General features: G+C 41.2%; 1 protein-coding gene across 1 annotated transcript in view; it reads right to left on the reverse strand.

The window, feature by feature from the left end:
• Nucleotides 1–967: 967 nt before the first annotated feature.
• Nucleotides 968–25,822, reverse strand: part of TFCP2L1 (transcription factor CP2 like 1) — a 47,092-nt gene continuing 22,237 nt past the window's right edge. The window contains exons 3-15 of the mRNA XM_066633001.1: nt 21,482–21,558; nt 17,356–17,461; nt 16,808–16,914; nt 15,591–15,743; nt 12,956–13,066; nt 10,466–10,557; nt 9,846–9,894; nt 9,656–9,749; nt 8,583–8,673; nt 7,828–7,928; nt 6,962–7,104; nt 3,097–3,148; nt 968–1,005 (exon numbers count right to left, since the gene is read on the reverse strand). Of these exons, the coding sequence (XP_066489098.1) occupies nt 968–1,005; nt 3,097–3,148; nt 6,962–7,104; nt 7,828–7,928; nt 8,583–8,673; nt 9,656–9,749; nt 9,846–9,894; nt 10,466–10,557; nt 12,956–13,066; nt 15,591–15,743; nt 16,808–16,914; nt 17,356–17,461; nt 21,482–21,558 (1,214 nt within the window). The remainder of the gene's footprint in view (nt 1,006–3,096; nt 3,149–6,961; nt 7,105–7,827; nt 7,929–8,582; nt 8,674–9,655; nt 9,750–9,845; nt 9,895–10,465; nt 10,558–12,955; nt 13,067–15,590; nt 15,744–16,807; nt 16,915–17,355; nt 17,462–21,481; nt 21,559–25,822) is intronic.

Here is a 25,822-nt window from a genome sequence, read left to right on the forward strand (position 1 = left end):
TGCAACCCAAGTTGTAGCTGGCAGGGAGCAAAACCTGATCATCTGTACATCTCCAGTTTTTTAATGCCCACCTCCAACAGATCTCAGCAGGACTAACAGATTTATGGGGCAAAGTAAACTAGCTAGGATCAGGTTCTGTTAAGGATAAAATCTGTCCTGATAAGGTGGCCCTTTGTAAAAATTTGAACTCCTAAGGTCATGTGGGAAATTGCAATTACAGGGTATAAGTTATATAGGAGAACAAAAAATAGCTTTCTGTTTGGTCTGTTGTCAATCTCAACAACAAAAAAGTTGCAGGAACAAAACCCTCTCACCAAAAGCTTAAAAGATTGTAGTGTTGCTTTAAGAAAAGGAAAAGCAAAGAATACATATTACAGAGATCCATGGTTGACTAGTTATTGTACACACTTTTTCCTAGAAAGAGAAAGGAAAAAAATAGTATAGCGCCATTGAAACCACATCTGTATCCAAGAAGATTATCAGCCTTCAACGCCAGACCCTGGTGGTTTGGGAGGAGTGCTTTGTCAGTTGTTCATATTAACATTTCCTTAGGAATGCACACAGTTCTGAACAATGAACCAAAATATACAACTAAATCAGGATAAAAGAAGATGACCAAACAGACACAATCTCAAATGCCCTGATGTTTACAAATGTTGGGCATAGCTCTGTTGTCAGAAGCTCCTTCAAATGCTGAAGGTACATTGCAGTCCTTCAAGGACCTCTTTAGCTCTCAAAAGGCCCCTTGAATCCCAACACTCCATCCGCAAGCAGAAGGAGCTTCCAACAACAAAGTTGCACTTCGTAAAAAAAATACATTCATCTTCCCCCCCCCCATGCATATTTAAACTATCCAGCTGAGTTTTATAGCTTTTCAGTCTGAACTGCAATGATCTGGATGAGGCATTATAGTGTAAAGCTGTTGAAAGTCCCAGTAGACAAAGAGAGAGAGACAGAGTGAGAATGGTCATTTCAGGATGATATGGTAGCCATCGTTACTTTCAGCTGCAAAGGGAAAAAAAATGGTCAGTCTTTATTGTAATCTTTGGACTCCACTCCCCAGTAAGTCATTAAAAAATCAATCCAATTTTCTCAGATGCAGACTTCATAATACACTAACAGTAGACTAACAGTAGACTAACTGTAGACTAACTGTAGACATACCATTATACAAAATCAGTTTTGTATTTATTGAACAGTCATGAGAAGACAGAAAATGCAACTGTTTTAGGGCAGAGTTACATGTGCATGTAAATGTTTGCTTTCAACTCAGATTGTTTTGTTGTTTTTTTTAAACCAAGAGCACATGGGCAGAGACAGCACGAAATGGCCCAAATTTACAGCAAGTAGGGTCAGGAGCCTTGAGCACCCACTCTCCACTGGTATGATCATGAATCTCCCAGCATGCTATTTATAGTTTTAAAAAAGCTTCTCCTGGAAGCCAAAAGAGGCTCCCCCCCTTCAGAATACAAATTCTGCATGTGTGTGTGTGTGTGTGTGTGTGTGTGTGTGTGTGTGTGTGTGTGTGTGTGTGTGTGTGTGTGTGTGTGTGAGTGTGTGAGAGAGAGAGAGAGAGAGAGAGAGAGAGAGAGATTAAGTACAAACTGCAGCCAAGATTGAGTGCTCAAGCTGCCTACAACATGCCTGCCACTTTGGGCAACTTAACATAGACTTCCCTGCTATTTATTAAAATAAAATAAAAATTTGCTCACAAATGTATGAATGCACATACACAACTTCATACACATATAACTCTTTCCTTAGGGAAATTATGGGAAACAACCTAGGCTAGTTAAGTGGGTTGGGATGGGTGGAAAAACTAGATTCACAGGTAATGGAAATAGTTCAGTTTACACTGGCAGAGACTAAGGCCTTTGCAGAATCTGCAAAACTCCTCAATAGACAAAAAAGCTCAATTCTCATCCCTGAGCGTTTTGAAAACTGATTTAAAGATAAGATTACATGCTCAAGTTTTCATAAAAGCAGCATGAAATAAAGTGGGGCAAGGGGCTACCTGTCATTGCCCTTTCTGCCAGCATTAAAAATCTGCAGCAATGTGTGAGACGGCAACCGGTTCTGGCCCCAATTCTTGCTCTGTTTGTGGCTGCTGGCCAGTTCGTTCTCTTGGGTAATCTTTTATAAGTTCCCTCCCACCTACTAGCTGGATGACAAATCACAGTGGTGAGTGGATACTGCATGTGCAGTTCCTCACCCGCACTAGTTGCTTAGATTGCATTCACAAAAAGTCATCTTCAAAGAACAGTAATAATCACACCTTCACTTGCAATGGGAGGAAGGCTAAATTTTAGTTCCTTCCATTTCCCACTTCAAGCCAGATGACTAGCATGATTATGTTTTAAAATGAAATTAACACAGCTCCTGCAAGCACACACTTGTAACTGGAGCTCAATGTATTTGGTATAAGAGGATCTCGTACATTTAGGAAGAATCATGTAGCTAACAGTCCAATCCATCCCTTTCCCCAGGCCAGAGCATGCACTGAATGCTATGTGTGGGGAAGGAGGATACCATACAGCCGGGGCAAGTAAGTAAAACACTTTATTTACCTCCTTGTAAGTCACCTGGTCTCCAATAGGTATCCTTGGACCTATGCCAGCAAATGTAAGTCTAAGAAGACTCTGGGGGTGGGTCTGAGTTGGAAAGGTGAGATTGGCTGCTACCAAGACCCTCCTCTTCCTGCCCCCAAACCACCCCCAGCCCACATCCTAACCCAATCTGCCTATGAACTTCTTCTGCCACCGACCTTGTCCTGGCAAAAGTTCTACTGCCCGTTGCTACTATTACTGCTGCTGGCAGGAGGCTGTTACTGTCTCAACAGCATTAGGGAACTGCGGTATGACAGAGGGTTTGCAGCATCGGTGGTCCCAGCTTTATGCTGGAAGATCACAAGATCTGCTAGCATAAGGCCAAGATAAGATTGCGCTGTAAATCACTTCAGCCTACTTTCACAGTGTATGGGATAATCCAGTTTGGCTCTTTATGGTATCTGTAACTTAACAATTACTGATCTTTTTTAACTGGCTTCCTGTCATCCTGAAAGCAATTAAACTTGAAACTAGTATGGTAAGAAATTACCTTTTAATGTAGAGATGACAAAACAGGATTCCTCTTGAAAGTTTTGTACCATCTGGATTGAAAAAAAATTTAAAACATTTGTCCCACAAAATTAACATTTAATGTTGAACTACTAGATCTTTGCTGATTCTACTACAAGTCAACTAGAGATGGTGCCAGACACTCTTCCCACACCCACTCTAAGTCAACTGCTGAAATAAACTACTGCAAAATTGCTAGTTTTGTTCAGGGGTAAAAACATGTTAGGCATACTCATCCACTACAACAAACTTTCTATTTTTCATCCCTGGCTTGAGGCTGTGCCTCCTTTCTGAATTTTTGTCTTTGTACTGTCTCCCTTTTCTTTCTGTTCATCTACAAAGTACTGGTTAGGAGGGAAAAATTTTCACTTTTTCAGGAACCATCCTATGGATGAAAAATCTTATGTCAAAACCTGCCTATCTAAACACAATCTTATTGCCCTGACTTTGGCCTAGCAAGAGATAACATATCTGTCAAGGCTATAAGTATGAAGAGAAACAACATTCCAAACAGTATTATGATTACTGACATTGATTGATGACATTTGCCATGAACCAGAAATAAACCCCAGCTACCTGGGCATAAAATATATAAACTGCTAACTGCTTTCATGTAACAGCTTCTTACTGTTAAGATTAAAGACATAAGAGAAATGTATGGGTACTTATGATGGGTACTTCACCCATCTGAGCAATGCCACCACTGTGATACCACCATATTTGCCCATCCCAAAACTGTGCAATGTTTCAAACAGATTTAATAGAAGATTAATTTAATAGGAGATTGCCCTACCATCTCAGTTTCTTTTGGGAAACAAGCATTTTTCCCTATGCCACTGCTCTTAAGCATGTAAGTTTAATTCTCCCCCAACCACTTTCACACAAAAAATATTGACCAAATTAAGGTCAATGCTGCAGCCACCACCCCCACAGCACACGTCTAATGGTGCATGAAAAACAGCCATTTGGTGCCTCTTGTTTGCATCATTTCTGCTACCCTGCCACTAAACACAAAAATAAAGCTACCCTTGTTAATCAGTAACTTATATATTTAATGAAGGGCCGCCTTGTGCTAAAGCTGGCCAAGGCAATTCGCTTTCTGGAGGCTGCCTTAAAGCACTTCATGACTATTAAACATTGAAGTTTTCAGATTCATCAGGGTGAAATGGCAGGAAGACTTTAGAATAAAAATTACAGGCTTCATCTGAGGCTGCACTGGGAGTCCTGCTCTCTGCTCTAACTATGTTTCCCAAAGGTCATATGCAAAGAAGCTTCTTAAGTGATTCTACTGCATGCAACCACAGATTAATTAGGGGATATTGGGCATCAGAATATGAGCCTGTAAGAAAATAATAAAAAACTGATTTTTATAAGAAAGGGCTGAACGCAAGCAAGTGTGATTCTTGTTCCCCATCTGCCCAAGACCAAATCAAAATGTTTACCGCTTCCAAAAATTATTTCAGATTCTTTTATATTTTATCCTTTACACACTGCCATCCCATGTACTATTCACTCCACAGAAAGTCAAATCAAGCAATACCCCAGATTCTGCAACTGAAATAACTCAGGAAAACTAAGTAGATGAACAAAGATTTGTCTGTTTGCATAATTTATTGTCATAAATTTTGAGTGTTGTGTCTCCGACTTAGGCAACAATATCTGTTATATTGATCACAGAGGAAGTTTACAATGCCCTAGTTTTGGGGAAATATCCAGGCTCAGATCTGACTGAACGTTCTGATACCTCTGAAAAGGGAAAAAAAAAAAAAAACTAGACTTCATAATCATGACTCACTTTTAAGGGGATGCAATAAATGTTACATTGCAAGCATTTCCAAAAGCTACATAAAGTGCATTTGCAGAAAAATAAAAGTCCAAAAGACGATGCAAAAGGAACTGTTCATGGTGCTGAAATCTCACCTGTTGACAATTAGAAAACCCTACTCACTCAATGCAAGCCTAAACTATAAAAAAAACAGCCAATTTCACAAACTTTGGAGAACAAGGTTGTTCCTTTATGGATTGAAAATTAGCACACAGAAAAGAGTGCTGGAGATGTGTTGCATGTACCTGTCCTTCCAGAGCTAGAATAGTGTTTTGCTAATGAACTAGGGAAACAGTCAAATCTCCCTGTGCAAGATTCATTAGTCTACAGCAGGCCATAATCTTTTAGCAGCAGTTCCCTATCTGCAACATGGAATAATAACACTAACCTGCTTTACAGGGCTGTGGAAAACATTACATGGAATAATGTACATGATGCGCTTTGAGTGTTCTGAGGTGCTGTGCAAATACTAAGGTTTGTTGCTTTTGTTTTTAAATCTGCTGATCTTATATTTACTAACCATACATTTTTAGAGTTTGTTTACATTGGATTGCATCCCACGAATAAGCACAATTTTCTGCAGTGCCTCCTTCTCTCTTTGCCCTCTGAAATCCGCTGCTGAGGACAAGACAGCAGGTATTAACGAGAGGAGCTGAAGAAGGAAGGGGGTAAACTGCTGAAAGTCATACCTCCTCCTCCTCCTCCTCTTGTTGGAGCAGGAATCATGGATTGGATACAACCCATGATTAGTTATTGTTGTGACTATTATAAGTAGCCTTGAGTGCTTGAGTGCTTGAGTAGAATAGTGGGTTGTACAGTCTTTAAATATTAATATTGTCAAAGATTGTTTGTTACCTAGCCCAAGCACAAGACAGACAAATGTGGTCACTTCAAGTAGTGGGCTGAAGTAGACAAACCGATGAGAAGTAGCTGTTGTCCTTCCACTCACTTCACCATGTGCTTTGATCCTCTTCTCATTCATTGAGAGCAAATGAAAAAAGGATTAGGGAAGCACCAACCCACCTCTTCCTCTAGCACCACAAGCAATCACAGTGATGGTGTTGGAAAAAGGAGACAAAGCAATCCTGTTCCAATCACACCCTTCCAGGAGAGCAGTCAAAACAAGTTCCCATTACAGTAGAGGTACACAGGCCAACATTTTGAAATCCAAATGAGGTAGATTTCATACATATGCCATTGCTGCATTTTAAAGACAACACATTCATCTATGGCAGGGGTGCCCAAACCCCGGCCCTGGGGCCGCTTGCGGCCCTCAAGGTCTCTCAACGTAGCCCACTGGGAGCCCTCAGTCTCCAATGAGCCTCTGGCCCTCCAGAGATTTGTTGGAGGCCTCACTGGCACGACGCAACTGCTCTCAGCATGAGGGTGACTGTTTGACCTCTCGCGTGAGCTGTGGGATGAGAGCTTCCACCACTGCTTGCTGTTTCACATCTGTAATGCAGCAGTGGCAGCAAAGGAAAGACCAGCCTTGCTTTGTGCAAGGTCTTTTATAGGCCTTGAGCTATTGCAAGACCTTCATTCATTCATATAAGTTCATCTTTAATATATTCATTTATGTAAACTTATGTAAATTTATTCCAATTTTAAATGTAAATTAATTCTTTTTTTCCCTGGCCCCTGACACAGTGTCAGAGAGAGGATATGGCCCTCCTGCCGAAAACTTTGGACACCCCTGATCTATGGAACCAAAAGATAGACAGACATCTATGGTTATAGATGTCACTTCCCCTCTCTCCCATCTGCTGAACTAAGAAAGAAAAAATTGAAGAAAGCCTATAGGAATAGGTTTCTTCCACTTCCTCCTCGCCTACTATAACAATGGAACAATGATAACTCAGGAAGTTGCCTTATGCTAGGTAACCACTTTCTTCATCTTAAGTCCCATTTGTCACATACAATGATATAAGGTCACTAAGTTTAGCATGAAAAAAGGTCAGACAGCTATTTTGGATACCAATACCTGGCACCTGATGTGATACATTCTAGTAAAACTCCTTACCTCGTTGCTCACTAATACATGGATCCCTGTTGGTCCTTGCCGATAGATCCGGCTTATCTGCTGTGGGGAAATACTGTACAAGTTTGCAATCTTCTCCATTAATTCCAGTGTTGTCAGTTCTTCTAAGAAGATAGCGTGGTATACTGCAATCGCAAGAAAGGAGGAAGAGAAATCTTAGGAAGACTCCCACCTTAGGAATTCACTAGGATTTGCATGCATTCAAGGCAAACTCCTAAGCTGATGCAAATAGCCTCCATTCACCTCTTGCTTTCCTTTTAACACACACCAGAGCTAAGAGCTAAAAGGCATTCACCCAGAGGCCACATTTTCTTTCAAATTCACACTGATAGCAGAGACAAGTCATAATACATGCTTCACAAAGTTCTCATCCACCCAGCTCTCAGATTTGGTCCTCCAAGGTCTCCATTTATTTTTATTTTTATTTATTTTTTATTATTATTATTATTGGATTTATATTCCATCTTTCTCCCCGAAAGGCACCCAAGGAGGCTGCTTATGAATACATCCCAATGTATGAATACTGCCCTACACCACAATCAATGTATTTTTAATTTTGCTGTCCATGTGTAACAGGCAGAAGCCTGAAGTCACATTTGAATAATACGCAGTTCTTGTGACTGATCACAAATCAAGCCACATATTGAGGGGACTGCTTATTTGATGTTGGATTAATTGTGTGGAGAAAGTTTTGAAAATGTAGTCACAATAATGAGTGATGGGGATTGGATACATTTTTATAACTAAAAACCCAGACACTTGAGCTACCAGAGCTTTTCAAAAGGTTGTGAAATTCATGATGTACCTCACAGAAGGCTAGAAACATTGCTGAAGGTCAGGATACTTACCACACAGATTACCATCTCCATTCTCTCTTTTTTGGTGAGGATGGGACCGATTCTGCTCAGGTTCTTGACAGACATAAATGGTCATCTTAGGCCTTACATTCCTGAAGGCAAGATAATTGACAATTTCTTCAGCATTAGTATTCGAGGCCAGTGGTTCTCAAGATTTTTTAGAGGCAGTAGGCTTCTGCCTGATTTTAAAATGCCAAGGTATAATAATGATTGGGCAGCAGTTCCCATGCAGTAGCAGCTTTTTTAACCCTTGACGCACTTAGCCTAATCTGCCCTGTAGGTTTCGCGAAGCACCAAAACTTGGGTCATGACCCACTGGTGGATTCCAGATCCACTGTTGCTCTTGGCTGACATGCAACATTCCTAAACTGGTAGCAGTTACCATAGCCTTCCTGTACTACACTTAAACATGAATTCCTTCTGCTGAGTAGAAATAGGGAGTTGTGATTCTCCAAGTGCTGGATTTAAGGCAGAAGGGACCCAGATTTGAATCCCCACTCAGTTACAGTGCTTACTAAGTAACCTCGAGCTTCTTAACCCCAACTTCCCTAATAGATTGTTATGAGGATAAGAGGGACAGAACCTTCTATGCTGTTCCAAGATAGTAATATACAGAATAATCTCCATCTTTCAACTTAACCATGCAATGCCCACAATGCACCTGGACATTTAAACACCTTAACACTGTACAAGATTGAAAAAACAATGCTATAGCAAATGGCAATAGGAAAAAGACAGTTACAAACCTTCCTTTAATTGCATTAAAAAGTCGAATGCCATCAGCAGGGCCACAGATCTGAACAAAGTCTTCTTTGGACATCTTTAGTAAGTCAGCACCTACATATTTAAGCAAAAGTTATTTTTTTTCTTTTCCCAAAAGGTGTACTAAGAAGTCTCTATACTAGAACCAAATTAAATAGGCTTGTTAAGACAGGTGGCTGGATGATCACCGTAGTCTGCATGGAGATGGCCCAAGAACACCCTTCCCCTGGGACACCCTCTCCCCTGCCATCCCATTCCCCACTGCTGGATCCCTGTGATAACTTGAATGGAAGGCACTTTGTAAACATGCAGAGTGCTCTTATTTATCATCAATTCTTATATATAAAGAGCAAAGAATGACAAGACAGTTTCCCACAGGCTAATCAGTTTATGTTTCAGATGGAAGCATTACTATGAAATGCACCAATAGATTTCCTTCAGAAATCTAGCACGTGGGACAAAGTTCACACCGTCAGAAATGCACTTAGCCATATCTATGTTCTCTCATCCCCTGCCCCAATTTTTTTTTTGATGCTGCCACAGGTAGTTCAACTTAGGAGTTGAAGAGGCAGCACTGCAAGTAGTTAACTAGAAAATACTTTTAAATGAAAATCCCTAGAAAGAAAAAGGGGGTCATGGCTATGATCAGGGCCTAAATCATGTTGCTCTTGGTCTCAGACACAAAATTGATTTCTAACAAGATATGTAAGTTGTGGTTTTCTCATCCCTAATTATATTGTCACAAGAGACATCCAATAGGTGCCCCAACACTCACAAAACCACATTCCACCAGCAAATCACAACAGCAATCAACACGCTACGTGGGGGAAGTATATTTTTCCAGACTCAGAGTACTGATTTTTGAGTGCTAGGAATATGTAATATTACCCAACCGAAAAAAAGCAACCTTGAGGGGAAGCATAACAGTTGTAGAAGACAAATGAGAAAGTGCGCAATTATTGCACTATACTATGGTCCAAAACAGCTCAGATAATGGCTTGATACCATTCACATCAAGGACAATAAAAAGGCACACGGACTGTATTGAAATGCATACCTGAGAAACTTGAAAAGAGTCTACAGAATGGAGAGAACCTATTTCGATGAAGCCATTGCTGAGCATCTTGAATAGAAGCAGAGGGAAGGAGATGCTACATTGCAAAAAGAATAAGAGGGTCTTGAAATGAACTGTTCATCAGTGTCCTAAAAAAGAAAAGCATCACATTAACATTATCTCAAATACTTACATCATTGCTGGGAGGCAGGAGCTCCACCTGGTGAGTTGGAGAGCTGTTGCTAAAAATTCCACAGAGTTGGGAAAGAAAAAAGTAATTTTAAGTCTCTTATCATTGATACATCATCATCACCCTCCCTGCCATCCATTTTGGCTTTTTTGTCAAATTCTAAGCCCAGTTTTTTTATTTCATCTGAACTTTAAAAAAAAAATCACAGGGCAATACTAGAAAATAAAGATGTCCCTGTGGCTGTCCACCCACCTACACCCCCTCCCCCGCACAGTATGCACTGCATGTATTGTTGGCAGAGCTGAATCAGTGATGGAACGTGGGATAGGATTGGGCCCTAAATTCTTATTTATTTGGGACAGATGTTATGTTGTATCCTCTGGCAGAAAACAAACATATCAAGGACCTATGATGCGTGAAGTATGTTTCAAGTGAATGGGAGTTGTGCAAGAGTATAGCGACACAGGAATTACTTGGCCTGAACTGCAAGCCCCAGCTTAACACTAATGCCAGGTTAAGCTTCCGAATTGTTTATACTAGGAAGCTTTAAAAAAGAAAACACAAAAAATGACAAGAGCGAGGTTCCACTGTTAGCCAAAAAGATAAAGACATTTAACACGTACCCATCTCCAAGGCTGAAACTGTTTGGAGAACTGTTGTAACTCGGAGACGGAGCGTTGTTCATTTGATAAGGCACATCTGGCCACGGAGAACACTGTTTAAACAAAACCAAATTAGGAGCACTGAGAATAGCATGTTTTGTAGGGATCAGAAACTCATATCTGAATCTCTTTCCAATGCCAGTTTTTATTACAACTTAATCAGTGATAGTGAATTTGCTCCTCTTCATCAAGAAAAATACTTTGAATTGAGCATTTTGTACATTGCCTAGGAGGAGGGTAATGAAAGGAAAGAAGACTATGCCTCTAAAGCAGGGGTTCCCAAACCCTGGATCGGTACTGGTCCGTGGCCTGTTAGGAACAGGCCATACACGGCCGCTAGGCTGGGAACCGCTAGCCGAAGCACACCCACCCCACTCCAACGGGGGGAGTTCTGGGGAACCCCGGGGCCTTCTGGGCCATGTCCGGCTGATGACACCACAGGTAGGCAATCCAGCAGGCCAGTGCCAGGCATGGACACATGGCCCCAGCTGCTCCCACCAGGAGAAGATCGGCTCGGGGACCTGCCGTCCATGCGTGACACAAGGTGGGAAGCCTTCCCCACGCTGCAGACAGCAGAAGGCACACCCCAGCAAGGCAAGCAAGGGGGGAGACAGGCTGTGAAGGAGGAGGGAAGCATTGCTAGCCACCAGGGAAAGACAGAGAAAGAGAGCTGGGGCCCCTTTATGACCCCACCAGAGAAGGGGTGGAGCCAAGGGAGGCTGACCACTCCCATAAAGCCCAGGAGGGCCAGTGATGAGCCAGCAGTATAGTGAGGTAGGAGGCTGTGCAGCTAACAGCCACCTGCCTGCGACCCATCTCAGGGCTGTAACCCCCAGAAGGATGAAAGCAGATGACATAGCCCCCTCCCCCCTGGGAGCCCAGTCTGAGGCCCCCCAGCAGCCTCACCCTGTCAAGGACGCCCTAGGGAAGACTTGGGAAATCCCCTTCTTCCCAGCTGTTAGCAAGGGCAGGCATCTGATGATCCCCCAATCCCCCCCATTGGTCCATGAAAAAATTGTCTTCCACAAAACCAGTCCCAGCCAAAAAGGTTGGGGATAAACACAAGGCTACCAAACCTCTTTTTAGAAACAATTATGTTCATTTTTCTACTCTCCTTTAGAACTGTTTCAATCAATACAAAGAAATGATGTCAGATGTGCAGCAAAGGCAGTAAGAACAGAATTCAGTCTGTATAAGAAACTCATTAAGAGCCCAGAACACCATATAGTATTTCTTCTGTTTGTATCTTTCTATCATTACAATCTGTGAGATTCCATGGGATTTCTCTTTAGCAAACACAATCATTAGCAAATATTTAACTCTTTAGTAACAAGGACCATATGATTTCCTGCTTGTAGGTGCTAAAGGCCATTCCTGTTCAGAGCAAGGCACCTTAATCTGGCAGTCCTTTAAAATTAGGTAACTTTCTTTGTAAAGGTCACACTGCCCTGAACTGTGAGCCACATTATATTATAGCTGGAACACTACATGAGGGTATAAACCATTTTATGAATAGGATGAAGTAAATTTGTTTCTGCTCTTGTTCAAACTATAATACTCTACTTTCTTTCATACTTGTTTAATCTAGACCTTGCTGTGGTATGAATTTTTCTAGACTAAGGGCCCAATCCTATCCAACTTTCCAGAGCTGATGCAGCTATGTCAATGGGGCTCGCACTGCATCCTGCGGGGGGCGGGGAGGCTATCATGGAGGCTTTCTCAAGATAAGGGAATAGTCCAATTAAAAGTGTCCAGGTCTGAAGGCTATTTGTTCCCTTATCTCATGTGGAGCCCCAGCCTGCCCAATTGGGCTACTTGGACCTGCGCTAGTGAATTTAAGAAGCCCAGGAAATGTCAGGGGAAAGGCTTGAAAAGGGAAATAGGATATGACAGAGGCCTCTAAGGGTACACTACTTTCTAGTATATGCCAGGGGGTTAATAGCAGAGCAATAGTAATACCAAAAATGTGTGTATCTGACCTAAAATTTTAGTCTGACATGTAATCTTTTGCCTTACTTAAAAATAAAGTACTATTCCACACAATATTGCCCGCTACACATTTATAATACAGTGGGGCTCAGTATCTGCAGTGGATCTATTCCAGGACCCCCACGGATACCAAAATCTATGGATGATTAAATATGCAGGGAGGGGGTGTTGTGGTGCCACAATAACTTACCTGGGGGCTGTGCCAGCCCTCCAGAAGTCATGTGTGGCCACCCAGCCTCCTCGGAAACCCCCCCCCCCAGACACAACTGGAAGTCACTTCTGCTTTGTGCCAGCAACTTCTTGTTGCGCCTGGGGGGCCTTCTGAAGCCCTCCAGCCATGGGCCAGGCATCTGCGGATGCTTAAATCTGCAGATACCAAGCTCACAGATAAAGAGGGACCACTATATGCTGTCCATCACACCAGATAAATATATAGCATTGCACCTCTGTAACAAGCCATACCTCTGTGAGAATGGTTGTATCATAAGAAGGCTGATATTTTTCCCGTTCTTGAGTGGTTTTCTTCTCCATTTTTTCTCTGTCCGTTTTCTGTTTCCTGTCTGCTCCTTTAGGCTATCAAGCACACAGAATATATAGTTTAAACTAAAGACAAGGATTGTTGCGGTGACAGAGAGTGCAGGTGCTTTGTTGACAGATCTGGAATGATGGGTTGTGTGATTAAAAGGATGTCTTTTTCACTAGGAAGAAGAGTACATTTTTCTTATTAACCACAGGATGCTGGGGGAATAAGTGGTGTGACTTATTTCTGTAAAGTACACTCCATTCATACTGGCATTCTAAGCCTGATCCTATTAAGCAAATCAGTATTTAGGATCAGTAACCAAGTCTTTGTATTTATATTGGTTAAATTTCTGTTCTGCTTTCCTTCCACAGAACTCAAAGAAGTGTTTTAGCCTCACAGGCAATCTGCAAGGTACCTTCAGCCAAGAGACAGGCAGCAAACTTCATAACAAAGAACGGATTTGTTTGCATTATTGGGAAATTGTACTGCAAACAGCACCACAAAGACATTGGGTTTATCTTAGCTTATAAAATGTACAAAACCACATTTTACCTTATACAATGCTCTATTACAAAAGTGAACACATATTATCCTTCAGTTTCTTTTATTCACATGGATGTGAGTATTTCAATATACTTGCCTAATCTCATAATTTCTTCAACCATTTATTAACAGTTGGGATCATTTTCTTTCTAATACTCTGCCTGCTACAGTGAGGTTACTATTTCTTTATGCTGTGGTCTTACATTTTTTTTGTATTTGTTTATAAAAACAACAAGGGATCTCTGCTCTAATTAGCTCCAGCACTGCCCACTTTTAAGCATGCGGTGAAAACCTCCATTTCCTTTAGTTTTCTCTTGAGATCTTTTTCATTTTCTTGCTCCTCTGTTTGCTCAGTTAAGTATACTGTTCCTTATCATTCAGTATTCTAACATCAATCAGATTGCAATATCTTTCCAGTGAATTGTATAATAACTTTGGGCAGAGCACAGTTCCATTATTGGCAGATCTATAAGCTTGGGGAAGGAAAGTTGCATCCATGCAAAGACATCTTCAGCTTGTGGGAGGAACCCTTGTGGGAACACAATTCTCCTCTGGTCAGCAGAAGAAGTTGCTGACAATTGAGTTGTGTTCTGTGTCAAGCTAGAACACAACCTTTCTGTATTTCTGGTCATGTCCACCACAAAGGAATGAAAGTACAAAATTGTGATTCACAATACCATCAGATCAAATTCCTATTTATTTTGTTGAACTAGGTAAGTTTTACATACCATTGTCTCAGTGATTTCAAATCACTTCTCTTACAAGAGTGTGACCAGATCACAATTTGTTACTTTCATTCCAATCAGGATGCATCCAGATTATTGATAACTATAGATATTGATAGACAAGAAACTATGGCAGTGGCCCATAGAACTTGTTCCCTATTGTACTACCACCTTGGGGTAAACTATGGTAGCAGACCTAATTATCTCTTCTTTCTCCACTGTTCCCAAGAAAGACAGGCATTTATGTTAGCTCATTGCAATGCCCTACCCTCTAATATGCTTAAGGGTAGATATAAAGGTCTACCAAAGGAACACCGGGGATGTAATTGTTTGTCGGGGGAAACAGAATCTCTTCCACATATTTTACTTCACTGTATTAAAAAGCAGGTCCTCCGCTCAAGATTTCTTAAATCACTTATCCCTGTTAATTTGGGTCAAACAGAAGCTTTGGTAATACAGCACCTGTTGGCAGGAAATGATGAATTCTGTACAAGACAGGTTGCTATGTATCTTAAGTTATGTATTTGGGAAAACCATAACGTATTAGAATGAGCTTGTATATATAGGTTATATAGTCAGGGATACTGTAACAGGTGGTTTAAAATGTATGCTATTATATGCCATTAAAGGTTAATAAACAAACTTCCTTGTGCCTCGGGAGGCCTCTCGGAAGCTTCTGAGGGGCACTTCCAATTTGACAAAAAATTGCAAGTGCCTCTCAAAAGCCTCTGGGAGGCCTTCTGAGGCGCAGGGAGACCTCCAGGTACAACTGGAAGGCATCTTGTGCATTGGGTCAAATTTGCGGGTGCCAAACCCACGGATAAGGAGGGCCCTCTGTACATCGTTTCCTGAGAATAAGCCCAATTAAATAAAATGGGACTTACTTCTGAGTAGGTATGCATACAATTGTGCTCTAAGAGAATTTAACTTAGCGATGGTGACTTATTGAAGTTCACGTTTTTGCATATTTTACAGAAATAAGGCATACATTATTCAATGACCAAGTGGTATTCCTGTCTTACTTTTATACACTACCCCTTTGAGTCTTCACAGCCATGTTTTATGAAAGAAAAAAGAACAATTGGTTTCGACAGCCCCTCAAATGGCAAGGTTCCATTCTTTTCAGCAGAGTTTGCCCAGATTTTTTTTCCACCACATTAGTCCATTTTCATTACACGAGTCTCACCTCACCCTGCACTCTAATACCTTAATCGGTAATTACAGTCTAGAAACAAAACTTCACATGTAGTGAGATCACTATTCCAGGGTAAAAAGACCATTTCTGAAAACCACACTAGCCTTGTACCTTGAAAACTTTGATCTGGCAGCTTGCAGAATGCAAGTGTTCTGTATATTCACCATTTTCATTCTGTTTGAATGTATCCATTTGTACTCGGAAAGGTACCCCTTTCTCTCCTCCATGTTTTCTTGGAGTAAATTCCGTACTGATACAGTGCACCTAGTCAGAGAAAAGTTCATTTATAGCATCAGAAGTCAAAGAGAATTTGATTTCATTATTCAGAAAAGGGTTGACATGCAAGGTCAGTTAAATGTAGCACGTCCCTAAAGGCAGTGTGACTGCCAGATCAATACTTTGATTAATATACTTTCATTTAAATGGAAAGAACTTCATTTTTTTCCTGCTACATGAAAAGGGCTAAACAGTCTCCCCTTAGGGTGCTTATTACAACATATCGGTTCTGTTCTAATGTCACAGAAAGCCAGGATGGAACTCTGATTTTGCATGATGCCCTCTAGTCTTAAGAATTTGCTCTCCCCCACTCTTCCACATAAGAAGTGACAGAATAATTCTGTTTCTGATTGCGGATCATGACAAGGCTGGATCAGTTGCCATGTCTGAACCAGCAAATCCTGGCTTATTCAAACCACAGTCTCAAAATAAAATTTTGTTTTGAACCCAAGATTCAGTGCCACTACCTGGGTTCAGATCCTGGTTTATTTTGAAACTGTGGTTTGAATAAGCCATAGTTGGCCAGTATGCCCATCATGGCCAATCCTAATTTGTTGCAAATCACAACAAAAGTAAGTTTATTCCTTCCTTTTGTGTGGGATGGAAGTATTTGACATCATACTTGACAGTAGTTGGCTGTCATCATGTAAAACTAGGGTTTAATTCTGGCTTTGGGAACTTTGGGACTGACCAATTATTTTTAAATCCTTCATTATACCTATATTTGTATTATTCATTCAGGACCTATTGCCACTGCAAATTCTAATTTAATTATATAAATAAATTGGAATATAATGATTTTGTGATTTATTTTATGTGAGCAGAATTTATTTCCAGGTAATACAGACTGCTAGAACATCAAAGAAAACTCAAGATGAAAAATAGCTATTCAATTCAGGATTCAATGTATTCAAGAGAATACAACCCAAAATAGCTATTCAATTCAGGATTCAATGTATTCAAGAGAATACAACCCAAAGAAAGTTAAAGGATGACTTTTTTCCAAATAAAACATAACACATTTACTTACAGGATATGCTTTTTTTGTTTACCTGAATGAAGGCTGATGCTCTCTTGGATGGATCCCACAAAAATTCAACTGTATTCAACTGTGTTGGACTGGCTCTAGGGTCTAAGATGCCAACTGACAGTGGGATATCTGTAGAAGAAAACCCCTAAAATTTTAAAAAAATTAAAATTGAAGAACAGAAACATTGCAATACAATCACTAGACCCATTTGAAAAGCTAATCGAGCAGAAACACAGTTCATTCAATACTGTAAACATATTCTTAAAAATATCTTGCTTTCATTATCAATGTTATGACATATCTAAAGAGTTTCTTTACACTAAGAACCAAGATGTACTTGTGATAGAATAAAATATACTGTGAAAAATACAGGCATTGTCATTTCTTCTTAAATGAGGAACACTGCTATCCAGTGGAGTTACTTGACTTCAAGCTCTTTGAAGTAGCTTCTGTGTGTTTTGTTTTTAAGATCTCTCATACAGCAATGCTGACAATTCTTAAGAAAGCATACAGTATAAGGTAACCTCCATGGATCAAATTTATACATATATCATACTGAAAGGTTCTCACCTATGTCAAGGATGCGGTCTCCAGGTCGACTCCATCTCCAGCCTTCCAGCTGTTGGTGCTCTGTATACTGCAAACGGCGGTCATGGAAAACCACACGAATAATGCTCTGTTGAGAGAGAAGAGGGGAAACAGAATGAGGCAATGATTTGCTAACATGAAAGCAATCAGAGTCTTGCCATTTGTACTTAATTCAAGACAGAAGTTTTCTGCAAAGGTCACCAACCATGTACACCAAATAGAGGAAGAAAAAGAGAAAGTGTCCTCCTTTTTGCTTCCCAAGGGTTTTAGGTACCCAAGAGAATTTTACAGATAAGAGTTATACTATTATATAGACTGACCTGACCAAACATTTTTCTTTCTTGTAACTTTACATTTTGGGAACCTCCAATTTGTTTTCCTTCTACTTAAAATTCCCCAGATCCAGGTTACTGGGCCAAAGTAATCAAAGACACTGAACTAGGACAATGTAGCAGTATGATATCTTTGTTTTGTTTTATGTGAGGCACCAAAACCAGTTTGATAGACCTCACATCCTACTTAACAGGGATCTAAAATTATCTCATATTGCTAGCCAAGCAAAAAATAAAAAAGAAGTCGGGCTGTCAGGAACTTATTTATTTATTTATTTATTTATTCGATTTATATTCCGCTTTTCTCCCCGAAGGGCACCCAAGGCGGCTTGGGTTCCTCCCCTTGTCCCTACCTGACACCATGCCTCCATGAGAGGTCAAGGACAATCCCATGCTCCCCTCCCCAGTCCCAAGATTTGCCCTTAAAACTGTATTAAGGGTTGGCTGGGCATTATCAAGGCACTCTGGGTGCCTTGGCAATGCAATGGCCAAACCACCCACAGCTTTGCTTTCAAACCCTGGAAGTGAAGATGGGACAAGGACTGCCATAAGCATTCAGGGATGATTTGCAGCTTTGTCCCAGCTCTGCTGCTTCAAAATTGAGAGAAAGGCTGGAGCTTGTCACTCACCAGAGGACAGGAGCATGCTCACCACAATGAGCATGGTGAATAAAGTTGTAGAACCAGGATACTTTGCAACAGAAGTACTTTGTTTTAGAACTCAATCTTATGCATATCTACTAATAAGCAAGCTCCATTATAAATGGAGCTTACACCCCGGTAAGTATGGACAGGACTGCAGCCTTAGTGAAGGCTGCATCTTATCTATGAAGATGGCTATTTAAAATATTTTGACCAGATACTTGAAGACTTAAAACCAAACCAAGGAAATGTGAGCAGTAACAAAATGCAAATCTATATCATGGATGTTGATTACAGAAAAACAGGTGGTCTCAAATCTTCAGGAGAATTTCAGAATTTCAAGGGAGGGCACCAGGAAGCAGGTCTCTTGTTATCTGGTGTGCTCCCTGGGGCATTTGGTGGGCCACTGTGAGATACAGGAAGCTGGACCAGATGGGCCTATGGCCTGATCCAGTGGGGCTGTTCTTATGTTCTTAAAATATAAACAGCTTTTACAATGCACAAAAACTGCTTTTTAAAATGGCTCCCTTTCCTTTAATGCAGGGGTCTCCAAACTTTTTGGACAGAGGGCCGCATCAAATAGCTGGTATGGTGTTGAGGGCCGGAAAAAAAATTTAAATATAAAATTTAAATAAATATATTCGAAATGGAACTTAGATGAGTGAATAAATGAATCAATTGACTCATTCATTCAACCTCTTTGGCTCTCAGAACACACTCCAGATGCAACCGGAGCACAGCTCCAGTCATATTCAGTCAAGTGGGCCAGAGGCTTTCAGGGGGACAAGAGGCTGGCCACAGGCCAGAAAGAGGCTCACCATGGGCCACATCTGGCCCCCGGGCCGGGGTTTAGAGACCCCTGCTTTAATGCACCAAATAGAAAAGTTTCATTTGAAACTGAAACAGGGTCTATAATCTAAACGATGAACCCAGAAAGAGAAAGAAGGTACAAACGTTATCAAAAGCAATCCATCTAGTTACAGACTGACTCTGTAACTTGCACAGTAGACTGAGTCAGTATAGTCCTTATGCATGTGTTATCTCCTAAAGCAGTCATTTCCAAACTGGCGTGTCATGATGCACCATGGTAAACAGAAGCAGGGCATTCCCCTTTAAGGGCAGGGCCCTACAGGGATGTCAGTGACATGATTGCCAGGATCACACTGCTGCCAGGGACAGAGGTGGTTTTCATATTCACCCATGGCGGTACTGGCCTCCCAGAGGGGGTCCAGGGAGCCCATGGGTGCCTCCCCAGGACTACCCAAGCCTCAGAATGACTAAAAACAGTGAACAGAACCCACTTCTGCATTTGCAAAGCCAGAAGTGGGTTCTGATTGCTATTTTTAATCATTCTGAGGCTTGAAGAGTCCTGTGGAGGCATCCATGGGCTCCCTGGACCCCCTCTGGGAGGCCAGCACCGCCACGGGTGAATATGAAAACCCTCATGTCCCTGGCAGCGGTGCAATCCTGGCAATCACATCACTGCCATCGCTGCTCCCCTGCAAAGGCTTACGTGGTTCCCAACTTCCCTGTAGAAGCTTGAGAACCACTGTCCTAAAGGATTTTTTAAGCTTATTGTACTTTGTTATTGAGCAGGACAAGAATAGACAGTGGCTTATTCACAGTTTATACTTGAGGTCAAATTACAAAGATTCTATGAGCTAGTAAATTATTCACAAACCAAGAAATGACCCTTTTAAGGACACACTGTATGAGCAACTACCACTACATCTATTACTACATACGGATGGCCACATATTAGTACTTAATACAATTGAGGAAAATGATGTTGAAATGCATCTTATAAATTATGACTGACAGCAGACCTGATGAAAAGTCTAGTAGCTAACTTAACAGGTCCTGTATAGACATGACACTGCGAAGACTACACTTCATAATTTCTCTTCAATCTAAAAATAGAAATATAACATTCTAAGTAACATACAGGTCAAATTAGACAAGACATTGAACACTTCATTTGCTGGTTTCAGGTGCAACATTAACCATGATGAAGCATTACTAGCATGAGCCCTGGACCCCGAAATCTCCCCTTCATACATATGCAGAGGAAATGTGCAACTTCTATTCACTGGGATTTGTTGTGTGCAAATTCCACAAATCCTGGTCTGTTCTAACCACGGTTTGTGAACAAGCCAATGTCAATTGCAACTTTGGGGTAAATAGCCACTTCATGGGAATTCTTTGTAGGCAACCGGCATGGGAGCAAATACCTCTTCTCCCCCCCCCCCCCACAATATACGCAGTGGTCTCAATCCAAATCACACCCCATCTGCAGCTGATATTTTAAAAAGTGAGAGTAAAAGAAAAATGCCTGAGCAAGACAATGATGTACGTGTATATCATAATATTAGTTTGGCCTAAGTTTAGAAGGTCACTTTTATTTGAGGGCTTTTGACCTTGTGACTAAGGGCCCAATCCTATTCAACTTTCCAGCACTGATGCAGCTGTTCCCAAGTAAGGAAACACATGTTCCTGTGAATGTTAGGGCAGTCATGGAGGCCTCAGGGTAAAGGAAGAGCACCTGTCTCACTGACATAGCTGCATCAGCTCTGGAAAAGCTGGACAGGATTAGGCCCTAAGAGAGGAGGGTGGTTTCCAAACTGTGCTCCTAAATTATCTGCAATTCCTCAGTTGCTAATCTGGGATTTCCCAGTGAGATGATGAGTAACACAAGACAGAAAGTCTTCCCTGAAAGACAGTTTATTCATTATTATGAGCCTTTCCCTACAATATATAGCCACAAAGGAGTGTTGGGCTCATTCTGGAGTGCTCTCTCAATTTGTGCAAGGCCAAACAGACCTGGCCACATACTAAGACTGCATCCTAGAATGGATCCCAGAATTCTCTAAAACATGCAGAGGATCCACTGCAGAAACACATAGATTCTTTAGCAAGTAACCAATGGAGAAAGCTCTCAAAGTACAGGAAATCTAGAAAACTATTGGTCTAATATAAAAATCTAGAAGTCAAACCACTCAGTCCTGCTTAGGTCAAAGGAACTCAGGAGACCACCACCTCCCTTCTAGTCTTTCACTAACAAATTCCCTTCTGACAAAGTGTGACCATCTTATTATGGTATGTCTGTATGTAGCCACAGGAAGAAAGTCTCCTTACCTTTACATATTTTGTGTTTAAATCTTGGAACTCGCCCAATTTCCTATTCTCAAGTAGACGAATTTCATAAGACTGACCTAGGAGTTCAAGGAAACATTTCCAAGGTGTTTAAGCATGTTGTAGCAAGAACAAAAAAGAGACAGTTGCACTGGCATCAATCATGCTTGAGAGGGCTCATTTTTTTGGCAATACAATAAGTTTGTTCTAATTAAGCATTAATGCAAACAGAACTTTTAAGAGCAAGACTGGACCTTTGGCAAAATCACTGAGCCGGAAATTCAAACTGCTCAAGGGCACTTTAAAGAAGCTTGACTAATATGGGGCCCTGAACCATATTTCTGGTGCAATTAGCATGTAATCTTCTGAATGAATGGAATCTCCTAAAACATAGTGGCTCCTGAACCATGAGCTTTCAGGTCCACTACAGATTTGCAAACCCAGGGAAAGCATTCTTTAACTTTTGTGCAGGCATCTGCTTTATGTACAAAGTTGGCTGGGCTTGTAAGTTGTCGGCTAAATGGTCAAAATATTGACAACAGAATTTTTCCTCTCCCTTTGCTTCTGAACAACTATCAGGATGGAGTGCCAATGCTATCCAGCATCTGCCACAACCAGGTATTTAACTACTGACTGCTCTGAACAGATGGTAGCCACTGAGCAATCTGGAGGTTGAAAGCATTGGCCTAAAGACAAGTGATAGTGTATACAAGTAGATGTAAAATGAATGATAAAATATTTTTTAATACAGAATTATTATGAAAATCAACTGATAGCTGATAGTAAATAGACCAGAATTTAAGTAAATAGACCAGAATTTAAGGTAATAAACTAAGGGCGCAATCCTAACCCCTTATGTCAGTGCTTTCCAGCACTGGCATAGCGGTGCCAATGGGACCTGTGCTGCACCCTGCAGTTGGGTGTTACTCACGGAGGCCTCCTCAAATTAAGAGAATGTTTGTTCCCTTACCTCAGAGCTGCATTGCCCTTATGTCAGTGCTGGAAAGCACTGACATAAGTTGTTAGGATTGTGCCCTAACTTTCACAGGATCCCACTGTTGCAAAGAGATGGGAAACCTGACATTTTAAATGGCTTTCAGTGCCATCTTCCTTAGTACAACCTTCTAACATATAATCTCACTGTACAAAAATGAGTGTTTGTTAGCTAGCAGTGACTATGTAAGTAAGGTCTTGCCAATAATCTTCAAGTTATGGATTTGAAATTTGTTCTGAGCATTTCAACTTTGTCAGGTGTTCCAAGAAACACACAGTAAAAACAGCAGACTTTCAAGTAGAACAAATTTCACTGTCAATACAAAATCTTGCATACATCTACCCTTTGGATTATTAATTACTTAAGAAGCCAACAGCAATTGGTAGGCAGACATTTTCATGTATGTAAACCTGACTAGTATTATAAAAATTTTTGGCCACAAAGAAATGTGTTCAGTGAGCCAATGCCAGGAATAAGAGCAAAAAATTATGAATACAATAAAACCAGGGAATAGATACACAGAAACTGGTTTTTCAAGTTCCTCTTGCAATGTTGTCCCCTCCTTACACAAGAATGCAGATCAATGTATAACAAGGCAATCTAAAATGCTAATCAGCTGGAGTTTTCTGGTCTGACCACTGATAGGGTTGGCTTTTGAAAGAAAATGGCAGAGCAGATATCTTCCTCCTGCAGAAAAAAGGAAAAATGCTACATTTCTGGAATGTAAACTGAAGAGGATATATTTGGATAGCCTGAATATTGCATTAAAGTTCTGGGAAAGGGATGCGACTGTGGTTAGTATGGCAAGAGCGGCATGAGCTGTGGCTGAACAAAGCACAAGAGGTTCAGGAACTGAACCTGAATTAAATACCCTGGTAAAAAGAAGCCCACTATAGAAAACAAAATGACCCTTCCATTAAAAAAAAAAAAGATTCAATTATAGAAGGAAGACTAAATGCTCAGATACAATCAAAAGGAGCATCTACAACATGGTATTCTGAATAAATGCTTATACAAAAGAATTGCACAAGCTTGATTTCCAGCACAAACACTAATAAGAGTCATAGCACAATACAGTACATCAGAATTTCTTCATATCCCTTATCTTGAAGTATTAGATGTGAATAAATTCTTGCCACATGAGCCAATGCCATTTTACCTAACTGTGCGAATAAAATTGGACAGAGAAATATATATTTCTTCTAACAAGGAACTCATGTACAGCCTGTTCTTAAGGAGACTAGTACCTGGTTTTTCAGGATTTAAGATCAGAAGCACAATTAGGATTGTAGTCTTAAATAGACAGCAAGAGTTATTTCATTTCTTAACTCTCTCTGAAAACACTATAGTTTACAGTGTTATAGTGATAGACAGTTATAGACAGTTTTCAGCTGTCTACAGTGTTATAGACAGCACTACAGTTAAAAACAACAACAAATACAAAAACAAAAAGCATGTTGGGGTATCTTAAGATACCAGCATCTAACAACTGCACCACAAGTCTGAAGATCACCTCTGACAGAACAGTGGGTGCTTATGGATACATTTTTTAAAAAGCCAATTCCATGCGTACATCCCTCCACACCTAAACTTAACATATGATTTGTTATCTGCACAGCTTTTCAGAAAATCCTCTCAAGCATAGATCACAACAGGAACATAGGATCTGGTTCACTGAAATTGCTTATGAAACAGTTCATGCAAGTTTTCGATGTAGATTTTGATTCATGTAACGATCCGTTTGTGAGCAGTGTTTAATTAAAGTAGTAGTAACTACACTTTGAGACATTTGGCATAATTACTGTGACTGTGGTGTTGTGACTGGACCTACTATTAGGCAGTATGAGACTGTATTCTGGGCAAAGCATCAAACTGTCAAATGCGGTATTTGGCTTCTTATATTTTTACCACCATGGGACTAGGGGAGAAGGAGGAATAATTTTGATTAGGATAGATTTCCAAAGACAGAAAAATGCTATGGCCCCAGAGAGTATAAACTCTACTGTGAAACAGATAAATCTAGAAACCTTAGCTATTACTATTAAAACAAGTAAGCCACATTATTTCTTTATTACAAAAAAAGCCCTCCAAAAATTCCTTACAAGGTGCTACGTCTAAAACATTCTAATGAATTCTGACTAGAATACTAGGGAAGCTCATCTTTTTTGCTACAACTATGTGTACAAAAGATGGGTTAAGTAGATCTGGTAAAATGATAAACTAGGGCTGAGGTATTCAATCTGTGCATCCCGCCTCCCTAGTGAAGTGTGGCTAGCCTCCAGGGGCATCGCCAGGCATCTCCGGGAGAGAGGCTGGGCTGGGCTGCTCTGCTCAGCTGCATGTGCTGCCTCCTGACTTCCTGCTTTTCTGCAGCTGTGAATGAGGGGGGTGGGGCAGCATGAGGTGGGTAGGGCAGTGTGAAACATGGTGGGGGAGGTGGGAGAGAAGGCTGGCTGGGCAGGCAGAGGTGCCACATCTCATCATGGAGCTCTCTCCATGTGCAACCTCACCCCAAGGACTACATTTCCCAGTGTGCCCCTCACCCTGGGCATCCTGGGATTGGTCAAGGCTGGAGGAGAGAAGAGTGCAGAGGTGCTGCATCTCATCAGCACAGGGCTCGCTCCTGGCAGGCTTCAAAGCGGGAGGGAAGAGTAAGTCCTCCGCTTGGGGAGCCCAGTCTGCTCTTAGTGTCCAAATGCCACAGCCTGCATCCCTCCGTCTTGCCTGGGGGTGGCATCTGCATGTTGGGTGTATGTGTGTGAGCAGCCCCCATCTACTTTGGGGTGAGTTGTAATCTTGCTGGGTGTGGCTGCAATTCTTTCCACACTTTCCTGGGAGTAAGCCCCATTGACTCAAATGGGGCTGACTTCTGAGTAGACCTACATAGGCTTGGAGTCTGTGTCAGCTTAACCCAGGATCTTCACCTCTCTCTTTTTCCTCCCCCTTCAGAAAAGAAAGAAAGCCACTCTTGATGGCTTTGTCTCCAAAAATTGATTAAAAATAAAAATCCCCATTCCTTCTCAGCCATCCCCTTTTTCCTCCTGCCTCCGGGGAGGGGGGGTACTCTGTTGGCTGCTATTGTAAGACAAAAGGCACAATCCTAGCTAGGTCTACTCAGAAGTAAGTCCTATTGTGTTCAATGGGACCTACTCCCAGGAAAGTGGGGTTAGGATTCCAGCCAAACAGTCTCTAGGTCTCAGTTTGCATCAGTTTGCAATTAGCAGATACACACAAAACAAAGACTTCCCCCCCCCAGCAAATTCATCACTTCCCCCCTCCCTTTCCAAAACCCTCCAGGTGTGCTGCTAACAACCTCAGGGCACAATCCTAACCAGGTCTACTCAGAAGTA

This window comes from Tiliqua scincoides, chromosome 1 (genome assembly GCF_035046505.1).
Source record: "Tiliqua scincoides isolate rTilSci1 chromosome 1, rTilSci1.hap2, whole genome shotgun sequence".
Classification (NCBI taxonomy): Eukaryota; Metazoa; Chordata; class Lepidosauria; order Squamata; family Scincidae; genus Tiliqua; species Tiliqua scincoides.